This window comes from Neophocaena asiaeorientalis, unplaced genomic scaffold (assembly GCF_003031525.2).
Source record: "Neophocaena asiaeorientalis asiaeorientalis breed wild unplaced genomic scaffold, Neophocaena_asiaeorientalis_V1.1 scaffold346, whole genome shotgun sequence".
Classification (NCBI taxonomy): Eukaryota; Metazoa; Chordata; class Mammalia; order Artiodactyla; family Phocoenidae; genus Neophocaena; species Neophocaena asiaeorientalis.
This window is the reverse complement of record NW_020175400.1, coordinates 393,423-417,866: the sequence shown is the minus strand read 5'-3', so window position 1 is coordinate 417,866 and position 24,444 is coordinate 393,423. Positions and strand designations below refer to the sequence as shown.

Here is a 24,444-nt window from a genome sequence, read left to right as displayed (position 1 = left end):
AGAAACAGAGCTCAGGGAGATAATGTGACTTTTCAGTGGTCGCAGAGTCGCTACAAAATAGCAGTCAAACTCAGGTCTTCTGATTTCAAATCTGGTTCTCTTTACATTATAGGACAGTTCCTAGAATCAGTTGCAACTGTTGTCTATTTTTTACCAGACCTTAGCCCCCCTACCCCAAACGTGCACATAGTGAAAGCAACACATTTATTATTATTTATGTGTAGGCTGTTGTGTGACACCAGGAAGCATGTATTAGTAGGTAATGTTGCATTTTTACCAGTCTTGCCATCTAGCCACAGTTGCCCCTCTCTTCCTTCATACTGCCCCCCCTTAGGTTTGTCCCTCTCCTGCCATAGGTCTTCTGCTATAGTTTGAACAAGCCCTGCCAGCCCTCACATGGAGAGCAGTGAGAGGCCGAAGAGCAGTGGCTGGATGAAACAAGTACTTGGTGTGCACGTGTTAGCCCTTGGGGATTGAGTGATGAACAAGACAGATACTGTCCTGCCTTCATGGAATTAGGTGTTACAAAGATCGTTTCAAAATTAAAGAGGGTAAGTACCATGAAGTAGAGGAGCAGGTTTTTAGAAACAGTTTTCGGTGGGAGAAACCTCACCAGAGTGCCACTGACTACTGGGAAAACAGGAGAGGAGAAGGCTGCTGAGCACGGCACGTGGCTACCCTGGTTCTCTTTGTGGGTGGCCTCCTGCCTTCTTACGCCTGTCCTTGGCTGACTAATGAAATGTCACAAGTGCTGGGGCGCCTGGAGCCACTAACACTTATGTATCTCTTCCCTCCTTCTCCCCCAAGCTCTGTAGGCCTTGGGGACTCAGATACTTTGCATATGCACAGATAGACCAATACAGTTTGACAACCTGAAAGACCTTTGAGTTCATTTAGTCTGCGCCGTCATTTTACAGCCAGAACTGACTAACCTAGCATCACACAGGTGGCAGCACACAGGATCCAAGTCAGGTGAAATGAATGCCCCCACAACAGTCTGGCAGATAAACAACATGAACCATAAATGATGAGCTGGGTGCATGGTGCTTGAATGCCAAGTTCAGGCAGCTGAGGCGTGAGTGGCTGGGAGAGGGGTAGGTACAGAAAAGAGACAGGAAGCTGGGCATCAGAATGGTCTAATAGAAAGTGACGTGCTTTGGCATTGAAATGCCATTGTGTATCTTTAGACATCCAGGCTTTTCCAAAGAAAAACAGGGATGCACAAATAGGTGAAGCTGACAACTGAACGTGTACAGATGCTGAGAAATGTCCACGTTGAAAAATGACAATTTTGAATTTTCGTAGTCTAATAGAATTCCAATCTTCCTTGGGGAAACCGTTATCCTTATATCTGGAGTCATCTTGTTGTGTAGAAATTCATACTTATGCCTAAAGATTAAACGTTGATATAACAAAGCTTCAGAAATTCTGTAGATGGGCTGTTTACAGAACATTTTCAATTTTCAAATACTCCTATAATTATATCATTTTCTTTTATTAAATGACTATCAAAGTAACAGGCCATTTCTCAAACTATATATCTCTTTTCTAAAACGTGTCCTAAGAAACTTATATTTCAAAACTCTGTTTTTGAGCAGCCACTTAACCGCAGAAACTTAACATACAGTATCATAAACTCATATTGCATCAAAATTTGTATAGAAATACGTTTAAAAATGTGGATTTCAAGGTTCAGATGTGTAAATCCCTTGTAATAAAGACATTTGAAACAGGAAATCTCATGATCTTTCATGTAATAAATTGGGCCTTTTGGTATAATCTGTGCACAAGTACTCTGAGGCCTCCCTTTCCTAAACTTTCAAACTAAAGGGGGCACCTGGGGGCCTGTCACCACTCAGTATTGTATAGCACCAGCACCCTCTCATGAAGGGAGGGTACTTCTTTGTGCTTTGAAAATGGCCGAAACCAAAGGCGGCCACAGGAATTTCCTAGCTCTGCCCCCTGTGGATGTTTGAAGTTCTGTGTGCCAGCATGCTGGTCCACATGGCTGGGGTGAACGCTTAGAATATGATCCAGATGTGTCGGAACAAACCAGCCTCTTTCCATCCCAGTGCACCTTGTTTTTTTCTTAACTGAGCAGTCAACAGAAACTGAATGAGCCCTTCCCTCTACTTTCCCTCTCACCACCAATAGAGTCTAAGACTATGAACCAAAAGATACGAGACCTCCACTGTTAAGAGACACACACAAATACCACCACCCCCCCGCCTTCCCCGGACATCTTTCCAAGGTGGGACTACAAACTTCTGCTCTAGCACTGGGCTTTTCACCCTTCCTTTTTCACTCTGTCTTGTGTTCCCACCCTTCTGTCTTTTAACCTCACCTCTCCCACTCCACACAGACTCCTCCTCATCCTGTATGCGCCTTCAGTTGTTCCCTGCCCCTTGTTCTTAACCGACTAGGAGAGGAGACTGATTTTTTTAGTCTTACTTCAGGCAGAATATCCAAAAACAGTATGTGGCTCAGTGAACGGGATTTCTTTCATTCCTCAAGCTGGGCTTAATAGAGCTGATTTTAGTCTTAATATCTTACAGGAGGAAAGTTGCTCTTCTCACCTTTGCTTAGGCATGACAACATTTAACTAACCACGATGGAGGCTCCTGGGCACAAAACATTGGATGAAACAATAGGATTCAGCAGGTCGAGGATCAGAGGCCCCATAGTACCCACGGTACTGGGAAACTGGTGTGGTAAAAATTTTTGCAATTTTTGAGATGGAGAGTGGTTGCACCCATGGCCTTCTAAGTCTGAAATGTCTACTAGCCTGGGCCTCATGGATTTTCCCAGCTGTATGGAACTACTCCAGTAGAGGATAGAATGCTTAGCGACAGAAGCAAACCGGAATTAACCATAACCATTACGCCTCTGCCCACATCTACTAAAAAAGATGGAATCGGGGCTTCAAATCAAACCATTTAGTAACAATGAAGTTGAACATAAATGCAAAACCAATCACTTAGTGGTGAAGAATGCTGTCTTTGGAGCCAGACTGCCTGTGTTTGAATCCAAGCTCTGAATCCATGCTGGTTGGATTATTGAACTGCTGTGGGCCATAGCTTTCTTATCTTTAAAATGGGATAATACAATTGTGGGAAGTAAACGAGATAGTATGTGTAAGAGTGTAGAACAGTGCTTAGCGTAGAATAAGTACTCCATGAATTTTAGCTATTTTATTGGAAGTACCCAGAGCTGCTTTCTCTTTCCATCTGGACTTTAGGGAAGGGGGCTGGAAATGAGTCCTGAAATATCTTAGCATATTTTAGAAAACATAACGTGGGCCTTAGTAACTACTAGTGGAAACCTCTCGCTCTGTTCTTTTCAAAGCACCTTTTAATCTTGGGTATCCAGATTTCACCTTACCTTGATGATGCAAATGTGTGCCTCATGCACCAGGAGAGGCGGTTTGCTCCCAGGTCTTCCTGTTTAGGGACATCTTCAAAGGCCACACCCACCGTGTAATCTAAACACTCGTCCACCTCCACCTCCCAGTAATGGCGCCCTCGGACTGGAATTAGGTTTCCCATGACAGCAACACACCTGGTTTTAGAAAGTAGAAGCATCTGTGATTTGGGGTGACCCAAGCCTGGCTGTGCAGGTGAGTGACACCAACTGCTGGGGTCAGTCAGTAGGTGGTCTAGAAGTGTGGAGTCAGGTGTTTGAACACCCACTTGTAAAGCAGCACGGCCCTAACAAAGCTCACTTGACTGACGCTGAAGATTAGAAGAGGATTATTACACCGCTGGTTATAGGTGAGGAGGAGGCAAGCCAATAGAAAAGGTTCTGTTTGCTCTTCACAGTGATTGGGCTTCTATAGTAACAAAAAGGTTTGGTTCACTTGTTCATGAAGAAAGATTCTTGGATTGAGGACTTCCCTGGTGGTCCAGAGGTTAAGACTGCGCTTCCACTGCAGGGGGTGTGGGTTCGATCCCTGATTGGAGAACTAAGATTCCACATGCCACAAGGCGTGGCCAAAAATAAAAAAGAAAGGGACTGAAACCTAACAGAACACAGCACGGTCGATGGAACCATATGCTTGAGGTTCACTAGCTGGCCAGCACTTGCTTCTGGTCTCCTTGTTCCCCATCTGCCTTTTTTTTGCGGTACTCGGTCCTCTCACTGTTGTGGCCTCTCCCATTGCGGAGCACAGGCTCCGGACGTGCAGGCTCAGTGGCCATGGCTCACGGGCCTAGCCGCTCCGTGGCATGTGGGATCTTCCCGGACCGGGACACGAACCCATGTCTCCTGCATTAGCAGGCGGATTCCTAACCACTGCGCCAGTAGGGAGGCCCAGGGACTATCTTTGTCTCTTTACCCCCAGCACACAGCACATTGTTTCATGGGTCAACAGATGTACTGGTAACAGGATATTAAAATGGGACTCTAACTCAGCTTGGCTGGAACCCCAAAAGCCAAGACCGGAACAGTAGGTGGTAAGTACTCCCATATTACAGTATGAGATGCTGGACCACCTACACAGGACTTTCAAAAGACATGGCCAAAAACTGGTTTTGCAACTTTTAGTGCAACACCAAAGGGTTGAAGCTGAAGATGCTTGAGGCTGTGTCTACCCAGAGAGCTGTCTTATAATCCACACAAAGAGTGAAGTAGCAGTGGCCTGGTCAAAGGTGTGCGTTTTCAGAGGACCACATATGAAGGAGACCCACCATAGAAATGCTGTAGATTAGAGGCTGCCCAACTCATGAATTATTGAAAAAAAGCCAATACGATCTTTAAGATTTGATCAGTTGCATTCTGTTTTTTTAACGCAGGTAAGGACTTTATTGCTTCCTAATCCTCTCTCTGCCCCCCAACCCTGGGTTGAGTGGGCAGAGGCAGGAAAGGGTAAAGTTGTGTTCCACTGTACTGTGTGCTGTTCTGCTGTCACACGCTAACACTTACATATAGTAAGTATGTAACACACATGCAGTAAGAAGGCCAGCAGGGAGCGAGTGTCAGAGGAAGTGTCGGCTGCAGGACAGTCCAGGACCCAGGCAGGGAGGCTGGATGCAGTTTTCCATCGGTGGCCCCTCTGGCCCCCCTAAGAGAGTCCTTTCCTTCCTTCTAAGATCCTCCTGACTCTAAGACCAACCCACCGAGAATTCTTTTCATCCTGATTACCAGGAAGCTAAGAGCTGTGTTTAATGTTTAATCTTGGAAACAGAAATTAAGCTGTGTTCTTTATTTTTGTATCTATCGCTGTGATTTTTCTATTTCAGTAGGGCATATTTGACCCGTTTTTTTGTTGTTGTTAGATTTTTTTTGAAGTGGACCATTTTAAAAGTCTATATTGAATTTGTTACAATATTTTTTCTGTTTTCTTTATTTCTTTTGGTTTTGTTTTGGTCACGAGGCATGTGGGATCTTAGCTCCCCAATCAGGGATCGAACACGCACCCCCTGCATTGTAAAGTGAAGTCTTAACCACTGGACCGCCAGGGAAGTCCCTTGCCCCCTATTTTAAGTCTTCTTTAAGCATTTGGAAAGAAATGAGTTACAAATGCATCATTTTGATCTTGAGTACTAAGCTCTGGAGATAGCGCAGATCCAGACAGACAAGGCGCATCTTTGATGGACGGCCCTCTCTCAGGTCGTGCACTAGCACGACCACCATTCCCTCCACCCACTTTGGGCTGGTTTTTCACCAGGGCTTTTGTTAGATAGTATCACAGTGTGGGACAGAGAGCTCTGGGCAAAGCACTGGGGGACCTGGGTCCTTGCTGCTCTCTCACGGCCTGACGGTGTGACCCTCCAGCCCTGGGAGCCCAGGACTCCACCTCAGAGGCCATAACACGTCTCCTCTGCTGGCACCAGCCAGACCCCCTACTCCCCTCTCCCCAGCCTCCGCTCCCCACCATCCCCTCCCCCTCACTCATTTCTTGGAGTGAGCCTGAAGCCCCCTTCAAGGCTGCATGTGTCATAATCCAACTTTACCCGAATAACAGCATGTATTAGGCTGGTTCACAGACTGTTCAGGTGGGTGAGGGGCTGATACAGTACCTGGTAAAGCGGGTGTCGCTGGGGAGCGGCTCCCTGGCGGGGGCTTTCCTCTCACTTCGTACCACTGTAAGCCCATCTTCAGAAACGGTCAGCCAGGGATGGCAGGTGTGCTCGTTCAGGCGAAAGTAGCTGCCTGCGAGGGGAGGAAGCACACAGACACACACAACCCCCCAACAGCCAGTCACTCCTCTGCTTTCTCCACTTTGCACTCCGTGCGGGCCGAGACTTCACCACGCGTGGCCGGCTCAGCTTCCTGCACGATACACGTGAGCCTGGACTTTGCGTGGTAGTGACCCTCATGCTAATAATGGTGGCGGTTAACATGTGTTGGGGGTTACTGTGAGTCTAGTACTGAGCTAAGCGGTAACTCTTATCTCATTCACTCCTTACGAGTACCCAGGGGTTAGTATTTCCATCTTGTAGAGAAGAAAACTGAGGTGCAGGGTGGTTGAGAAGTCAGCTGGCAGGTGACAGAACTCAAATTCGAACCCCAAGCCCCTCTGATTCCAGTGGCTGCGCCCTTAAATGGGAGGCTGTAAATACTTGCTGGTGAACAGGAATTTCTAACCTACTTGCCAAGAGGAATAGCAATTGAGGAAATTCTTAACGATCAATTTGACAAAGGTTAGCAAAATTCCACATTCAACTTTCAATTAGGGCAGCCGGGGAGAAGGAAGGAGATTGTAACCCTCTCCAAATCATGGTTAAAACAAAGCACATCAAAAAAAAAAAAAAAGGTACCGAATGGGTTTAATAAGAAATTAGTTTTTAAAAAAATCCTTTGTTTAGGGACATAGTAACTCATTCTCCATCATTGTCTCTTAGTCAAGCTCCTCAGTTCCCATTCTGTCATGTTCATTGCTTCAAATTCTACTTCAGGCCTCGCCATCAAGCTGTTCACTTTTTTTTTTTTCTTTTTTGGCTGCGTTGGGTCTTGGTTGCTGTGCACGGGCTTTCTCTAGTTGCAACGAGCGGGGGCTACTCTTCATTGTGGTGCGCGGGCTTCTCATTGCGGTGGCTTGTCTTGTTACAGAGCACAGGGTCTAGGCGCGTGGGCTTCAGTAGTTGTGGCTCACGGGCTCTAGAGCGCATGCTCAGTAGTTGTGGTGCACGGGCTTAGTTGCTCCGTGGTATGTGGGATCTTCCCAGATCAGGGATCGAACCTGTGTCCCCTGCATTGGCGGGCAGATTCGTAACCACTGCACCACCAGGGAAGCCCCAAGCTGTCCACATTTATTTCCACAATTCGATGCTCCTGGAAATTTCATTTGCTATCTGAGCGGACGGACCAGGGGGAGGCAGGTTCCCACCTTGCAGCTGACAGGCATGGCCCTTACTGCCTGATCTCTTAGGCCCAAACAAGGATCGTTTTTTGAACGGATACATATGTCTTTTGCCGATTCATGTTTATTCAAGTTTTTTGTAAATACACTCTTAACAAATTATTTGAACAAAGGAATTCAGAGACAATAATAACCAAGGGCTGACTGTACCTTTTGCTCTGTTCTCTTTTATCGAAACAGCCAGAATTTGACATTTCAAAACACCAAGTCAGCACAAGAAATTAGAAATGCCAATCAACCAAAGGAAAGTTCCATCACAATATAAAAGAAAAACCTGAGTCCCAATCCCAGCCCTAACCCCTACCGCCTTCGGCAGCCACGTAACTTGCTTTTCGCATTTCTGTGGAAGGAACATAAGTGGGGACTAATCGCATACCTTTCCTCCTGGTATTGGAAATGAGGACAAAATGACCCTACATCCCTCAGTGAAAGATCCCAGCCAAAGGAACGATGTCCCCTGAGCCCTGGGCCCAGACTCCCTCCTTCTGCTTCTTACCTGCCTGTCACCCAGTCTGCAGGTGGCCTGAGCTGGGCTTGCTCTGTGAGGTGTGGGAAGAGCCACCTGGCTTTAGCGCACCTCAGCAAAGCTTAGAACCCAGAGCCGTGGCAGTGCTGGGATAGCAGGAGATGCATGGAATGTTTCTAGTGATATCTCTGCTGACTTAGGACTTGAACATGAGATGTGACGATTCCATGACATGCTGATGGCAAGTGCAGGCAGGGGGTGGGAGCTGGACGTGGATGTGGGCACCCACTAAGGCATCCAGAGCTACGTTGGGCCTGTGGGTAAGGAGATGTTTGGGCCGATAGCAGGGAGATAATCCATGGCCCATGGCTCTTCCTGGGAATTTCATAAAGACCATGTCCCAGGGGTGGTGTTCAGCCTATGTGAAATGTAGTTTCTGGGCCACCCAGGTCCAGTGTGACAAGCCTCTAGTCCACCTGAAGATCATGGAGGAAAACCCTGAGTTCTAATGCTTGCTCAGCCACCCCATTGCTGTATGACTTGGGCCTTCAGTCTCCCCTTCTGTAAAATGGGACCCCAGGGCTTTGATCACCCCTGAGCCCCTTCCCAGCCTGATTTGCCATGTGTTCATATCAGTGAACATTTATCGATTTAACAGTGAAGTCATAGCAGCCCTGGGTCTGCTACAAGGGGGTCACTTTGGGCCCAGAGAGTATGCGGCGGGGGTCACAGACCTGTGGTGTGGACTGTAGCAGGCTCGCTCCTTGCGCTGGGGCCCCCCACGTTGAGGGCTCGCACGTAGATTGTGTAGCTCTGCCGGGGCTGTAGCTGCACCAGGCACTCGCAGGTGGGAATGCCCACAACAGACCTGGGCAAGGAGGCAGCTGAAGTCACCCTGGGGCCGGGGCAGCCAGGCCCAAGCACCAGGCCTCCCTTTCAAAGCAGGGATTTTTAACTCCCCCTGCCACCACCCCTGTTCTCTGACCTCCAGCAGCGGTGCAGGCAGGAGTGTTGACCCCCTCAGTGCTCCCTCCCACTCAGGTCCACTTTCCTCATTTCTTTGTATTCCTTCTGTCTGTGTCTCTCTCCCCTCCAAGCTCCCCACCCCGTGTCCCAGGCACCTTGTCTAACGCTGCATGGCAGGGGCATGCATGCAGTTGAATCCAGTGTGTCTCAGTCTGTCTGGTAGGGCCACAACCTCTCTGAGGGCAGGGGTCAAGTACCACTTACATAAGCACAGCGCTGGGCCCCTAGCAGGCTCTCAGTCTGCGTTTATGAACAAATGATCTGGCTAGAGCTGAAAGGCCCACAGAAGCCCACTGCTATTAACCTCTTTGAGGGCAGCTACCTACTGGGAATAATCCAATTTATGTAAGTGGTACAATACAGGATTACAAGCCCATGGTTGCCACTGTCTGTACTCCTGCAGCTGCCAACCCCATTTCAGTTCAGTAGGAAAGAGAAGCCTTCAGGGTGATGCCCATTTACAGATACAACACCCACACCTGGCGAGGCCGGGATGTCCAGGTCACTCTGAGGCTACAGCTCTGGGCAGAGGGGCACTTTTACATATTCATTCCATAAGTATTTTTTATTTTATTTATTTATTTGGTTACTCTGGGTCTTAGTTGCGGCAGGCGGGCTCCTTAGTTGCAGCTCGCTGGCTCCTTAGTTGCGGCTTAAGGTCTCCTTAGTTGTGGCATGCAAACTCTGAATTGCAGCATGCAAGTGGGATCTAGTTCCCTGACCAGGGGTCGAACCCTGGCCCCTGCATTGGGAGTACAGAGTCTTAACCACTGCGCCACCAGGGAAGTCCCTTCATTCAATAAGTGTTAACTAAACACCTTAGGTTTCAGAGACTGTATAGGGAGGCCCTAGGGAAAATTAATGTAGTCCCTGCCCTCATAGAACTTACAGTCTAGAAGAGAGGCATTTCTCAAGCCATCACTGGAAGAAACATAAGATGGTAACCATGACAAGTTGATGGTGTACTATAGAAGGTATAGTAGGGGAGAGGTGACTTTTTTTTTTTTTTTTTTTTTTTTTTTTTTTTTTTTTTTGAGAGGTGACTTTTGAGCTGAACTCTGAAGAATGACGAGGAGGTAATTGGATAAAAAGAGAGTAGAAGAGTCTCCTACATAGAAGAAGCATGTGCAAAGGTCCTGTGGTGGGAAGAAGCATGGAAAGTAGGAGGAACTAAAATATGACTAATGTGGTTGGGGCCAGAGAGGGAGGGAGAGCTGGTGTGGTTAACCTGGAGAGACAGGAAGGGGCCAGAGCCTGTGAAGGAATTTTGTCTTTTCTCCAGAGCAACAGGATGCCATGATTAGGTTTATACTAGGAGAGTCAGCACCATCCCAGATCACCTAGGTCACTGACCAGCCTTCTGATGACCCGAATCATAATGGGCTGGTCCCAGGTATCAGGTACCCTTAAAGTATCAGCACAAGTTGCAAAGGAAATCCAAACCATTCAGGTGGCCAGACCACTGGACTCACTGCCCTGCTTCTGAGGATCCCCAGAAGTAGATCAGCAGCCAAGGTCAGCAGCCCTGATGTTCTTGTGGACATATGGATTCTACCTGGGGCAAATGAGTGGGTGGGATAGATGGCCACGGCCCAAACCCTGAATTTAGCATGGAAGAATCTGTTGACACCAAACCCCTCTCTTCCATTTCTCCAGAGCTGGGTAGGTACACAGCAGGGCAGCCCCTGGGACTTGGTGGCTGGTACCGGGCTGCCTGGTTCATTCCCCTTCCACAAGCTTCTGCACTGCCTGGTTGTAACCCAGAGGTACACCCATGTTTCCTCCACTGTACACAGCTGTAGATTCGTAGGATCTGCAGGCCATTGTGGTCACTGAGTACAGCCTTCTTTTATCTGTGAACCCCTCCAGATCTCTGCTAACCGAAGGGGAATGTGAGCCTCCAGACAGCCTTCTACCATGGACATGATGTTCTTTGTACATTGAAATCTAATCTCTTTTACTTCTGCCTCTCACAGTCCTCTCTACTTCTTAAATTCCAGCCAGATGGGTCTCCTGGTTCCTCCAGTACAGGAAGCTCACGCCTGCCCAGGGGCCAGGTGCTGCCTCCATCCACTGTCTCAGGCCTCAACCCTTCCCACGCACCAGGTCTCAGTTCAGACGTCTACTCTTCCAAAGTAAGCCCCTACCTCCACTGCATTCCCTATTTCATTGAGTTTCTTTTCCGTTCATAGCACTGTGTATTTTAAGCATTTGTTTTCTTGGTTTTGATTTATTTCCCCCCACTCGACTGTTAGCTCTGGAAGGGTGGGGAATTTGTCTGTCTGGTTCACCAACGCCCAGGCACCACCTATGCGCTCAATACTTGTTGAATGAATGATGGTAAACCTTGGTTGTGCTAAGAAACCAAACCTGAGGTTTACCATTTATTCACTCATCCATCATTCACCTTCATTGGTAGCATTCCAGCTATTTCTCACAAAATTAAGGTTCCTGTGTGTCACAAATTCTGACCTTCTCTCCAGACTCCACACATTTCCTAAGCTGTGTCTCTGTGTCAAGGCCTGTCGTGCCCAGCCAACGCCCCTCATGACTCACTCAGTTACGCCCGAGGCTCCTGGCACTTCTGCCTGGGTCAACTCCACCGTGTATGAGTCCACAGGATTCAGGTTCCCAGACTCCCAGCAGATCAGCGCAGCCTCTTCACAGCTCCTTATCTCTTTGCTTTTCATAATGGGGGGACAAGGCGCTAAATGCAGGGGAAAGGGAGAGATGAACAAACCTGTTCACATCCAGCCCTGTGGTCCAGAGCATGGGCAGACATCGCAAGCACTCTCTTCCTTCAAGAGATTCAGTGCAATAGAAAGCTATAGACTGAACATTTGTGTCCCCATCCAAATTCATATGTTGAAACCTATTCCCCAATGTGATGGTATCTGGAGTCTTTGAGAAGCGATTAGGTCATGAGGGTCAAAGGGGTTTATTATACAAGAAAACCCAATGAGCTCCCTTGCCCCTTTCTGCCATGTGAGGACACAGCAAAAAAGACAGTTGACTCTGAACCAGGAAGGGTCCTCACCAGACACTGAATCTGCTGGCACCTTGATCTTGGACTTCCCAGCCTCCAGACCCATGAGAAATAAATTTCTGTTGTTTATAAGCCACCCAATCTGTAGGATTCTGTTATAACAGCCCAAATGGACTGAGACACCAGGGAATCCCTTTCAGATGTTCCTGGAAGGGAGGATGGTTACAAGGTTCAAATGGTACTGTGTCCAAGAGCAGTACTTTTTGATATTTTGAGACCAACTGTGAGAAAATGTCCCTGCCATATCAGGCATATAGATTTGGTGTATTAAATGAAAGAAAAAAATGGAAAGGTATTCCTGCCCTTCCAAGTGAAATCAAGAGCCCTGCCACGTCAAGGAAGCCGTGACTCTTGTGTCCCCTTCATTGAAGGTCCTGCTACAGAAACAAATGGCGCCCTTACCTGTCATGTACACTGCACACTCACTGGCGGGGCTGAGGCCAGCCCTGTTCTGAGCTGTGACCAAAAATTCATACTGGGTATTTGGCACAAGGTCTGTCACTGAGCAATATGTTTCTTTGACCGTCATCGTAAACTCTGGGGAAAAAATATAGACAAGTATTCAACCTTAAAATAGGCCAACTGGCTCCAAGTTCATTGCGCTGTAATCTAGTTCCCCTGTAATGAATACAGAACTGGCCACCAATTCCTCCCATCTGCATATGCATGCCCCTCGGCAGCGTGACTCGGCTGATCCTTCCATTGAGAGGTCTGGTCTTTCCCACTATGCCTTGAAGCTGGGCTTAACCATGTGACTTGCTTTGGCCAATGGGACTATAGCAAACATGGCACAAACAGAGATTTGGGAGGTGCTGGTGCACAGGGGCCTTGTCTTCTTCCTGCCAGGAATGCTTCCACTTCCATGGGAACAACCTTCAGCCAGCCTCCTGGAGGATGAGATCACATGGACAGAGGCCTCAGCCGTTGCAGCTGAGGCCCTAGACATATAAGCAAGGCCATCCTAGCCCATCCAGCCCTACCAAGCTGACCCAGGCCAGAAGAACTGTCCAGCCAATTCATAGAATTATAATAAATCATAAATGCCATTTTATTTTATTTTTAAATTTTATTTATTTATTTTGGCTGTGCCGGGTCTTAGCTGCAGCACACAGGATCTTCATTGTGGCACACGGGCTTCTTAGTTGTGGCATGCAAACTCTTGGATAAATGTCATTTTAAAAATTGAAGTACCTTTGATTTACAATGTTAGTTTCAGGTATACAACATAACGATTCAATACTTTTATAGATCATACTCCAGTTAAAGTTATTATAAAATGTTGGCTATATTCCCTGTGCTGTGCAATATAGCCTTGTAGCTTATTTATTTTATACATAGGAGTTTGTACCTCTGAATTTCCTACCCCGTTCTGCCCCTCCCAACAAATGAATGAATATAAATATTTGTCATTTTTAGCCAATATGTTGTGTACATGTGTGTGTTTGGGGGTGTTGTTACACAGCAAAAGCTAACTTGATACACGTCCAAACATCCCCAGACTCTTGAAAGGCAGTAATAAGTCATTAATCCACTCTCTGATATCAGTTCCTTTATAACAAAGTGATCCATTAAAGATCTTTATTGATCCCCAGGACAAAGCCCCAACACAATGGCCTCTTCTGCAGAGGGTACCAACAGGGTTGATTTGTGGCAAAAACTGACTGATCGATCAGATCTGACTTTTTGGTCCACAATCTCCCTTTTCAAATCTCCCCTTCCCCCGCCCCCCCCCTCCGCAACGCCCTCTTTAGTCCTTATTCTGACCACCCTCACTCTTCCTCATCATTGCTTAAACTTACTTTTCTCAAGGATTCCCCTTCCTTCCAAATCCCTGGGCAGATAAACCATCCTCCCCTTCGGCACATAGAACCCTCCACCTGCACAACCCGGTACAAGGAGAAGAGCTCTGGGCAGGGAGCCTGCGGACTTGATTCTCATCCTGGTTCTGCCGTAACTCACGGTGTCCCCACAGACAGCTCATTTCTCTAGGTCCCAGATTCTTCATCCATAAAATGGAAATCTCTAAATCCCTTTCCAGCAATCTCACTCTGACCCCATGCACACAGAACAGGCCCTGCCAGGCTGGCCCTAATCCCTAATTCCTTCAGATGCTCAACTGGGGCTCCTCTGCTCTCTCTCTTTTTTTTTTTTTTTTTTTGGCTGCACCACGCAGCCTGTGGGATCTTAGTTCCCCGACCAGGGATCGAACCCATGCCCCCCTGCATTGGGAGCATGGAGTCTTAACCACTGGACCGCCAGGGAAGTCCCCTCCTCTGCTCTCTTGACTCTCCCTTCTCAATAGGAGACTGGCTTATCTATTATGGGGGGTAGGCAGGTATCTCAGCCCTAACCCCAGGCCTGCCAGCTCCATTTCCCTGGGAAGAGAATGGGCCAAGAACTGCCCACAGTGGAGGCTGGGGGCCATTCCCAGCAGCTGGCTCCATCTAGGAATGTGGATCAGATCAGGAGCAGCCCTCCCAGGCTGCAGAACCCCCCCTCAGCCCCCATGGGGGTCTGCGGACTAACCCTCCAGATTCTCCCAACACAGGGTTGCTCTGAGGAGAGCCAGCCTGCGCTCACATGCCAGGACCTGCTAGAACCCAGCCAGTCCAGCTGGGCCTCCAAGGAGGGGTGTCCCCACCCCTCTTGCACACAGTGCAGCCAGAGACTTATCCCAAGGACAACTCTGACCCGACAGCGGTAGATACAGTCCATATACCTTAGCCTGGCCTTGTGATCCTCCCCAGTCAGGCCCCAACTTGCCTTCCTATTCCTTTCTGCCATGCTCACCTGCCTGCATCCCATCCTCTGTGTAGTTCCCAGATCGTGACAGCTCCAAGGAGCCAGGTGTGCAGGTTCATCCCATCTTTACCTTCCCAACCTCCAGGAAGGCAGGGCCCTGGCCTCTGAGGGGCCTTAGCTGTTCTGGAGCGTTGTTCTGTTCCTGACAGAGCCTCACCTGCTCGGTCCTTCCCAGGCGAGCTGTCCTGCACTGGCCAGTAGGATAGCTGATAGCTCTCCACGGTGTCATCGGAGTATAAGCTCCAGCACACTCGGACTGAGGAACCTGTGGCTGAGTTGGGGGCCTGTGGGTTTATCACTGGAGCAGAAGGAGCTAGAAAAGGAAAACAGAGAAAAACAAAACAAAGGAGGAGCCTTAAGTAGAGGTATGAATTGGGAATGGCCCCTTTTACAGGACAACCAATCCCTCAATGCATCCTTGGGCTTTGGAGATGGAAGAGGCAGCCCAGAGTGGACAGGGATGGGAAGGCCAAACCCCCCAACCGTGAGGCTGAAGCAACCAGTATGTCCGTTCCTGCTTTGACCAATCCACACAAGCTAGAGGAGGTGGGGTTGGTGACAGCAATTCAGGCTGGGGTATAGTTTGTAAGTCCTGACCTAGGGATGGGTCCTCTGACCCTTCGACGCCATCCAAAGAGGCAGGACAGCCAGGACTACAGCACTACTGCCCTCAGCCCTGGAGTGAACAGATGAGTGAAAGAAGCCTTAACAGGGATGCCTTGCTTTTTCTGGGGGACCCATCCAACACCCGTCTCCTTCATTATGATGAGAGAAGATTGGGTTTGGCCAAATTGTGCTTTTCAGAACCAACTTCTTTAGAGTCCATCTACTGAGTTAATTCTTTTCTTCTCTGTAGGTTAATATTTCTGCCTCCCCAAGCCCCACACAGGCTCACCCACAACCAAGAAACACTCCTTGTTTTTCTTCCATAATTCTCCAATGGCAGCACCTCCCTCCATCCCAAGCTTTCAAGAACATCCTTATTTTCAAATTCTGAAATTGTTCAGTCCAGGTAAGACTTAAAAGAATGAACTCAGCCTTTCCTTGCTGGTTAGGGGCTGGAAGACCCTAACATGACAAAGGTGAGAAGAGAAAGAACATGTATCCCCACGTGATGGAGTTCAGGATGCACAGAAGATGCCTTCTATACCCTGCAGAGAACAGCCCCATCAGGGGATGCAGTAAGAAGAGGGATGACTCCAGATGAAAGCAGGAGGGTGATGGTCTGCATGGGACCTGGACACAGGAGGATGAGGAAAAATCTCCATGTTTCTCAAGCGCTGACTTGGGCGATAGTGCCTTTCCTTCCAAAAGACTGGGCCTGATTACTTGGACAACACCATCCCTAGACCATCCAAAGGACTTCATAGCTCAGTGAAATCTCCCCTTGACCCAGTAAGTCTAAGAATGGCCTCCAAGATTTATAATTAAGGACATTCATTGCAGTATGGTTTATAATGGTGAAAAACCTAGAAACGTCTCGGCATCCAACAGTTGAGGATTAAGTAAACAGATTAAGGTATGTAGCCATCAGAGTGATGTTGCAGAAGAATTTATCAGTGCGAGAAAACATTCGTCACAATTGTTTTGCTAAAAAAAGAAAGCAGATTACAAAACAATAATTCCATTTTTATTTTTTAAAAATCTGTATAAAGGAAAAACCAAAATGATATACAAAACATTGTTCAGAATGTTGCTGGGTGTTGGTGAGAAAGGAAAGGTGCGCAATCAGTAAAAGCTAAACTGTAGTATCATTCTTAAAAATAAGTTATCACAATAAGATTTTTAAGAGCTACCTGGCACCATGTGACGTGCTGTACATACATTACCTTATTTATTTCCTACCATGTCCCCATGAGTCATGATTATGTCCATTTTACAGACAAGGAAACCAAGGCTCAAAGAGGTTAGGTAAGTTGTCCAGGGTCACACAGCTAGGAAGTAGCAGGGCTGGGATTCTCACCAGCTCCATAGGATTCCAAAGCCCATCTCTTAACCCTATGCTAAAAACAGCCACCTGGGAGGAACATAAATACAACAGTCGAGGAAATAAAATTTGGGATACTTGCTTGGAGTAAATTAGAGTTTCTGGGGCCAGATGTTGGCACCCTGGAGAGTGAGGGTGGGTATTTACCCCAGGAAGGTCAGCCTCTGTTTTCACCCTTACAAGTCATAAAGACAAAACCATGAAGCTTCTGCAGCTGGTGGGGGGAAAATGCCTGTTTCTAAATCTTTATGATTTTTTTTTTAGCCATCAAAGTTTCTAACTCAAAGCTCAGGGAAACCGGTGTGAAGTATGCACACAAGTGAGATACGCACCTGGGATGGTGTTAATGGAGCCCATAAGCTCCTCCACGTCAGAGAAGTCCAAGGTCTGGTCTTCAAATTCAGGCTGCGCCGAGATTTCCACATCTGTTTTTGTTTTCAGGAATTTTCCGAGTCTGTGAGTATAAAAAGACACACTAATGAGAATGGAGGGGCATTCTCCTCAGGGGTCACTAGTGATAAGCAACGAGGGCCTCTTAGATGAACTTTTATTTCCTTATTTTAACATGCTGCGGGCTGCCTGCTGGCATCTGCTTCAGTGACTGACCTACGAGGTCACCCACGGGGATGGGCAGGTTGGTTTACGCCTTTGAGGAGAGGAGAAGGGGTGGGGTCATGTCAGAGGGTAGGGGGCAGGAGGATGTCCACCTATGAGCCCCAGATCCACACCTTCTGGAAGATCCTCCGATGGTGACCTGGGAGTTCCCACCCCACATCACCCCAGGCCCCAAAGACAGACAGCCTCTCTGGGGCTCCCTCTCCACGTGGTCAAGTGCCCTCAAGTCGATGACCGTGGACCGGGGCTCTGGGTCTCCTGCGCATGCTCCTGGCCCTCACAGGGTTTGTAAGTAGCAGAGACACAGTTTGTAACCATGTCTGTCTTTTGCCAAAACTCATGCTCTTAACCCTTATATTATTAAGCTTCAGTGTTCGTGTTGCTTTACAGACATTGTCTGATTTTATTCCCATAAAGCTATCCCTGTTTGTAGGTAAGGAAGGTGGGTCCTAGACTGGTTGGACTTGCCCAAGGTCATGAGGGTAGCAGGATTTAAACTCCAGTGTGACTCTATAACATGCATGCTTTCTGCAGCACACAGTCTGGGCCCTGGCCCCGCTGGGGGATGCTGGGGATGATCTCTGTTCCTCCTGCTGAAAGGAGGGACTCAGAGAGGAAATCTGACCCTGGGCTTGCAGGCTAGGCCTCATCATAAGCTCCCTTCCAGCTCTGAGATTCTAAGATTTGGTACTAGAGGGTCCTTGTGATCCCATACTGTCCTTCCAAAGCCAGTGCTATTTACTCGTAGGGGCAGACACAAAAGCTGAAACTGGGAGCATATAACCAAGTGGAACTGATAGCTAGTTGGATATCTAGAGGTAAAAGGAACAGAAAAAGAAAATACATGTCAGAACAAAAGTATTACCTGTCAGCCATAGCCACAGCATCCTAAGAAGGAGGAGAAAGAGAAAAAATATTGAATTGAATTTGGAAATAAATTTCTTTTTCAAACTATATAATAATATAAACATATGTTAAAACTTGGAAATGAGTAAAAGAGAAAAATCAGCCATGTCCCAAGCCCTAACAAAAATGACTCCTATGACACCTGTATAGTTTCTTCCCATTAACATTATGTGAGCACTTTCCAGGTTACAAATGGTCTTCTGGATCATCAATTTGAAAGACTGTGTAACAGTTCATTGAATAGACACTCCATCGTTCACTCTACTGTTGGACATATTAGTTGTTTCCAATTTCTCACCATCATAAATAACAGAGAAGACGTCTTCATATATATCACTTTCTCCACATTCTGGATTATGTCACTAAGCTACAGTGATATTGAGGAACCATTGGTTCAAAAGGTCTGAGTAGTACTGAGGGCTCTGATGGTGCCTGCCCACCTGCTGTCCAGCTTGGGTCACGGCTCCCTGGCCACCCCAAGCACGGCAGGAAGCAGGCACTGTTGGGCTTGGAGGGACCACTGTGGCATGGCCAATGTAAAGGCTGTATTTGGTAACTAGGAAGCTCTGGAGGCTGAGGCCCCCTCCCTCACATACTGGACCCCACTGCTGCCCCATATTCCTGTGGGACCTTGTAAAGAAAGGAGACCCCAGCTCTGAGCTTGAAATTCCCACAGTCTGGCTACATGGGGACTTGGGGTCAAATTGAAGTGGATTTCAAGGGTATCAAGAGATGGATTTTTTTTTTTTTTTTTGCATGTCTGAGCCTATGAAGTGAGATGTATAGTGGCTGCACTTGTAACTGGGAGACAGGAGGTGCCTTTTTAGCCTGGAGATCTTTCTCCCCAGACCTCCAGGAGGCTGTCTGAGATGGCCAGAAAAGTTTCAGAGCACTTTTTTTTGTTTGTTTTGTTTTTGTTTGTTTTAATTTTTGGCTGTGGCATGTGGGATCTTAGTTCCCCAACCAGGGATCGAACCCGTGCCCCCTGCATTGGAAGGCAGAGTCTTAACCACTGGACCACCGGGGAAGTCCCCTCAGAGCACTGTTTTTGCCCCACTTCACGATGAGGGCACAGATCTCTGGGTAACCAGGACAGAGGAACAAAGACTCTGGTGTTAGCCAAGCAATGGTGGAGGGAAGGGTCAGCTGTGTATGAGCCTGCTCAGCCACTCATGGTGAAGCTGTGCAGAGAGACAAAGGATGTATCATCATGGTGATACATCCAGTGGAATCAAATGGATGCTGACAGTGAAAGTTGGTTCCAACATCTCCAGGCAGAGAGAGGACAATCTAACCTACTCTAATCATAATTGTCATTGCAGTTCATTATTTCACTTCATTACTGACCTTAATGAAATCAACTTTCTCTTCATGACACATCTCCTCTATTGTTTCCATCAGTTCTTTGCAGGTTTCAAGATTTTCTCCACAGCTGACCAGCTGTCCATACAAGGCTTCCAGCTTCTCTTTCTTTTTCTCCCCTAGAGCTTGTATTTTTTCTTCGTATTTTTGAGCAAGTGTTTCCAAGATCTCATTGTAATGTGACTCAAAGTTTTTTTCTTGTCTTCCAAAATTCTCCTGCAAGATATAGTTGATCTCAGCCATCATTTCACTGCATGTATGTTGACTACAGAGTTATTTGGGGCATGAAAATGTGTCTATCCAGAGATGTTTTAGTCCCTCCCTGTTGTCTTAACATCGCTTGCCAGGGTGCTGAGGTGGACAAAAGGGTAGCTAGGACCAGGAGTCTCCAGCTAGAACCCCAGCAATAATCTTAACAAGAATTACTGCTTTCTCTGCTGGCCGCATTTTGCAGTCCTCTTCCCCATACCCCACCCACTTCTGTTTTAGCCACCTCCCATCACCATGACAACCAACCAGGAAGATTACCAGTGATGAGTCAGCCTGCCACTGGAACTTTGGACCTTAACATGGAGATGTCTGCCTTGGGAGAATCCCACCTATCTTTCCCTCCTGAGCTCTCAACATCTCGTAACACTCACCTCCACTCCCTGATGCTTGGACTATACAAACATCAGGATCACCCAGATTCTCATATCAACTAAGAAAAAGGTGCAGGGGAAGGGGAACAAGCCGGGTGGTGCTGCCTAATAGATGAGAAAAGGCAGGAAGGCAGAGAGAGGGTTGTGCCAGTACTTAATCCTGGAACGCAGTGGGTAAGAAACATTAATTAAAGCATATCAAATCCTGATCCCCGTAAATTAGATTGGAAGCCCAGGAGAGCTCTGTGGGTTCTGATTTATACCATCCTTATTAGATAACAGAGACATTTCCAAAGAAAAGGCTCTTATCAATCATTCAGGGAGTATTTACTGAGCACCTACTGTGTACACATTCTAAGACTTGCTCAGAATGGTGGAAGAGAGGGAAATGCAGTAGGTGACCCCCACCAGTGTTGAGTGTAAAAGGAAGAGCTTAGAGTCCTCACTGAGGGTGAAGCTGCTCTGATCTGAGAGTGAGCTGGCAGTACAGAGGGTAGGGAGTTCTGTCCTGGCTGTTGTATACTTGCCCTCCTACCACCCACCACCCTATGCTTAGATGTGGAAGGGCTTCTTGTCCCTTCTCTGTGCCTTTCATAGGGAATTAGTGGAATAGCTGCCCTCCCTTTTAAGACTGGGGGTGGGGAGGAAAGTCTAACTTCACGGGAAGGGGGCCCAGGGCTTAGTTCATTCCTATGAGTTGCTCCTGTTGGTACAATCTGAGGCTGCATTAATAGAAGGAGAGCATCCACATGAAGGGAGGGGACACAGGAAGTCCTCTGGTCCTTATGTCTGGGCTACCTCATCTGGATGGCTAGGTTGCATGCTGGCATCACAGCAGTGGACTTCACACCTACTAGGCACACCCAGGGGACCGTGACATGTTTGGTGACAGGCACAGAAACTTATTGATCTTGTGAGAAATAGGTAACAGCCGAGGAACACTTATCAATGACAGGATGGGTGTCTTGCAATGCCTTATCAGGCTGGCCCATGAAAGAGTCCTACCTTGTAGTAGGACCGGAGCTATAAAGACACCAAAGACCCAGCCCACGAGAGCTAATAGTTCAGTAAGGAATGCTACCAGGTAATCATTTCCATAGCTGCATGCCCACTGTGCTATGGGAGGGCAGAAAGAGGGGTGAGGGAAGAGGAGCAGTACTGACACCATATGTTCCAAGAAAACAGATTCCCTAACTCATACCAGACACAGCTGATGGAAGCAATGTGTATCTGACTGGGTCATCAAGCGTGCTCTTACCTCCACCGTGATGAAAACCTCCTCCAAGTGACTTGCAAAATTTTCCATCTCAATAATCTGCTTTTCCAATTTGTACATGTTTTTGTGAATTTCATCCTATCAAACAAAGGATCCCAAGAAGACATTAATGCTATGTTTTCTCTCTCTCTCTCTTTTGTAGAAGGCATTTTAGATTTATTCCCTGCCTACATACTTGAGATTCAAATGCAACATCCAGAGAAAGGAGGACTAGGGCGATCTATTTACCTTGGCACTTTCCAGTGCTTTACCGAGCGGGGTCACCTCATGCTCCTTGTGCTCAACAAGAACCTTCCCCGACGCTCTTATTGGAGTTTTGCAAGTGACACAGAAGACATCGGCAGCTTCTTCCTCGTCCTCCTCCTCTGGGATAACGTAGCACTCATACTCCTCACTGGCATGGCCGTGGGTGTACCGATAGGCTTCCCGCAAGTCCCGGCACTGGCCTGCCGAGCCCCATGCCCCGAAGCCCAGGTCCTCAGCCTTCGCAGCCTCGCCACTAAGTCTCCAGTCTCTCTGCTCCCTCAGTGGCTCTCTCCCCATCATCATATAAGGAGGATACTCTGAAACCTCTATTCTGGGCGTGCTTTTGTCAATAAACTCATACCCTAATTCGTGATCATCTTCAAGTCCATATAGATGGACAAGTTCATCCACTTCCTCTCCAAGGTCTCTCTGAGCCTTCCCTATCATGGGCTGTCTTGGCTCATTGGTCATTTCGGCTTGAACTACTTCTCTTCTCATCTGAGTGTCTTCTTCTGGGAAGATCAGCAGTCTGTCTTCAGAGTCATTCAGATCCACATGACGAAAGTGAAAGTCCTTGGAAGCAGCGGGCCTGCCCAGCCCTGGTGCTTCTCCCACCTCCCCCTCCATCGTAGCTCTGGGCAGCACTTCTGCACAAGCAGGATTCTTCCTGGACAGTTCTTAGTGGACACCCTGGATCCTAGAACACAAAACCCCATTTATGAGAAGGTCGTTGCAGTAGATGGTCATTAGTTTGGGCTCAACTTATTCACAATTAAAAAAAAAAATCATCTGAGCAGCTCAGTTGTAGTTTCACTTTAAACAATCTGTAAAGAAAGGTTTGCTTTCTACAGGAGGATGGGCTTCCTAAGCTTAAAAGAGACGGGAGAAATTATGAAAAAAAACAAACACATAAGTTGATTTGACTAACAAATGACCTGAAAAAACCTAAAAACCTAACAAATGACCTGAAAAAACCTAAAAATCTCAAAAGGCAAAATAATAGGAAGTGTTTCAGCCAATTATTATTAAACAAATTATATGAATTAATTGGAAAGAAAAATCTCAGTAGGTTACTGAGCAATGAGAATTTACAAAATAATTTCTTTTGCATATAATATTACCTGTACAAAAACATTTGGAAAATAGTTCATCCTTATGAGTAGCAGAGAACAAATAAGTCGATGCCATTTTGCCTTTTGATACCCAAGGCTGAGGTAAGGGTCCAGTGAAGTGAGTACTCTTACATGTTGTTGGTTAGAATATGCATGGCCCCACCTTTCTGGAAAACAACTGTGACAGCATGGATCAAGAGCCTTAAAAATGCTGGACTTCCCTGGTGGCGCAGTGGTTGAGAATCTGCTTGCCGATGCAGGGGACAGAAGTTTGTGCCCCGGTCCGGGAAGATCCCACATGCCGTGGAGCGGCTGGGCCCGTGAGCCATGGCCGCTGAGCCTGCACGTCTGGAGCCTGTGCTCCGCAACAGGAGAGGCCACAACAGTGAGAGACCCGCGTACCGCAAAAAAAAAAAAAAAAAAAAAAAAAAAAATACAGTGGAAAAAATCATTTCTGTATAAAAATGTCCACCAAAACCTTTTTTTATAATAGCCAAAAAAAATTTTAAAGCGCTAATGATTAGGAGAATGGTTAAGTAAAGTAGGAAATGTACACCCTGTAGAATATAATGTAGCCTTTAAAATATTAGGGAGAGCAAATGATAGCTTGGAAAAAGACTTACTATATGATACTAAGTAAAATAAACAGAGTACTCATTATGTATAGACTATGAGGCCCACTATTTTAAAGGAGGTACACAAAATCTAGAAAGAGATAATAATAGTAGCAGTAAATACAATATTAGTAGTAGCTACTACATATTGAGCACTTACTGTATGCTTTTTCTGTGATATTTATTTTCTCCCATTCTGAGGGGTGTCTTTTCATCTTGTTTATGGTTTCCTTTGCTGTGCAAAAGCTTTTAAGTTTCATCAGGTCCCATTTGTTTATTAAGAGAGTAGATCTTAAACGTTCTCACCACACACATAAAAGAAAGGTAATTATGTGAGGTGATGGAGGCTGTAACTAACCTTATTGTGGTAATCATTTTGCAATAAATATGTGCATCACATCATCACATGTATACCTTAATCTTACTTAAAGTTATATGTCAACTATATCTCAATAAAGCTGGGGGTGGGGAAGAAGAACCCCATTGCATAGAAGTAGTGTCTCACCATGAACATTTGCTTTGAACTCTAGTACAGCATCATGGGGGCAGGGGAGGGGAATGAGGTGGAGGGCAATTAGATCTGGAAATAGAAGCTGAGAGGATGAGAGGGTCACGCTTCCAGGGGCTTCTTACAGGCCTGCAGCAGCAGCAGGTCTTCCGAGCTTAGGAGCACTTCTCCTGTACTCACTCCTAGCTCCTGGCTGCTTTCTCTGCTCCAGGGGTGTTACAGGTCCCACCTGGTCAGGCCAGAGTCTCAGAAGTCCTGCCCCTGCACGCTGTGGGGCAACACGGAGTGACCTGGGAGTCTGCACTCACACAGAGATCACAGGTGACCCCACCATGTTCAGAGGCTGTGGCGCTAGGCATCATCCTTGACACCGGCCCTGACTGTTCATGGGCCTGGAGGGGTGTGGATTCAGGTGGATTCAAGAGAACAGGACTGGAACTTCCCTGGTGGTCCAATGGTAAAGAATCCACCTTCCAA

At 47.1% G+C, this 24,444-nt stretch overlaps 1 protein-coding gene and 1 long non-coding RNA gene across 6 annotated transcripts in view; one reads left to right on the top strand and one right to left on the bottom strand.

The window, feature by feature from the left end:
* The window catches only part of LOC112414194 (uncharacterized), a 29,227-nt gene extending 7,517 nt beyond the window's left edge, over positions 1–21,710 (top strand). Inside the window, exons 4-7 of one of the 5 annotated variants that reach the window (XR_003006099.1) lie at positions 10,853–10,987; positions 15,557–16,219; positions 16,952–17,143; positions 21,630–21,710. This is a non-coding gene — a long non-coding RNA (uncharacterized LOC112414194). Of the gene's footprint in view, positions 1–356; positions 552–10,852; positions 10,988–15,556; positions 16,323–16,951; positions 17,144–21,629 lie in introns of those variants that run through there. The other 4 variants (XR_003006100.1, XR_003006104.1, XR_003006102.1 and 1 more) reach the window with 4 other exon arrangements.
* FSD2 (fibronectin type III and SPRY domain containing 2) lies at positions 545–22,692 on the bottom strand. Its single transcript, XM_024766509.1, has 12 exons — positions 21,716–22,692; positions 21,470–21,565; positions 19,556–19,786; positions 18,168–18,190; positions 17,020–17,141; positions 14,858–15,013; positions 12,301–12,435; positions 11,409–11,559; positions 8,561–8,694; positions 6,018–6,150; positions 3,382–3,558; positions 545–1,389 (listed from the first exon to the last, which is right to left on the bottom strand). Exons 1-12 carry the CDS (start codon positions 22,358–22,360, stop codon positions 1,137–1,139), a joined length of 2,256 nt encoding a protein of 751 aa, XP_024622277.1. The 5' UTR covers positions 22,361–22,692; the 3' UTR covers positions 545–1,136.
* Between the last annotated feature and the right edge of the window lie 1,752 nt (positions 22,693–24,444).

Bases quoted from the DNA above. Each gene is read 5' to 3' on its own strand.
- FSD2 (XM_024766509.1), bottom strand. From the start codon at position 22,360: ATGGAGGGGGAGGTGGGAGAAGCACCAGGGCTGGGCAGGCCCGCTGCT. The intron at 18,191-19,555 runs GTCAGTAATGAA...CCTCCTTCTTAG, and splicing joins AGAAAGTTGATTTCATTAAG to GATGCTGTGGCTATGGCTGA. The intron at 11,560-12,300 runs GTAAGGGCGCCA...CCCTGCATTTAG, and splicing joins GTGTGCAGTGTACATGACAG to CGCCTTGTCCCCCCATTATG.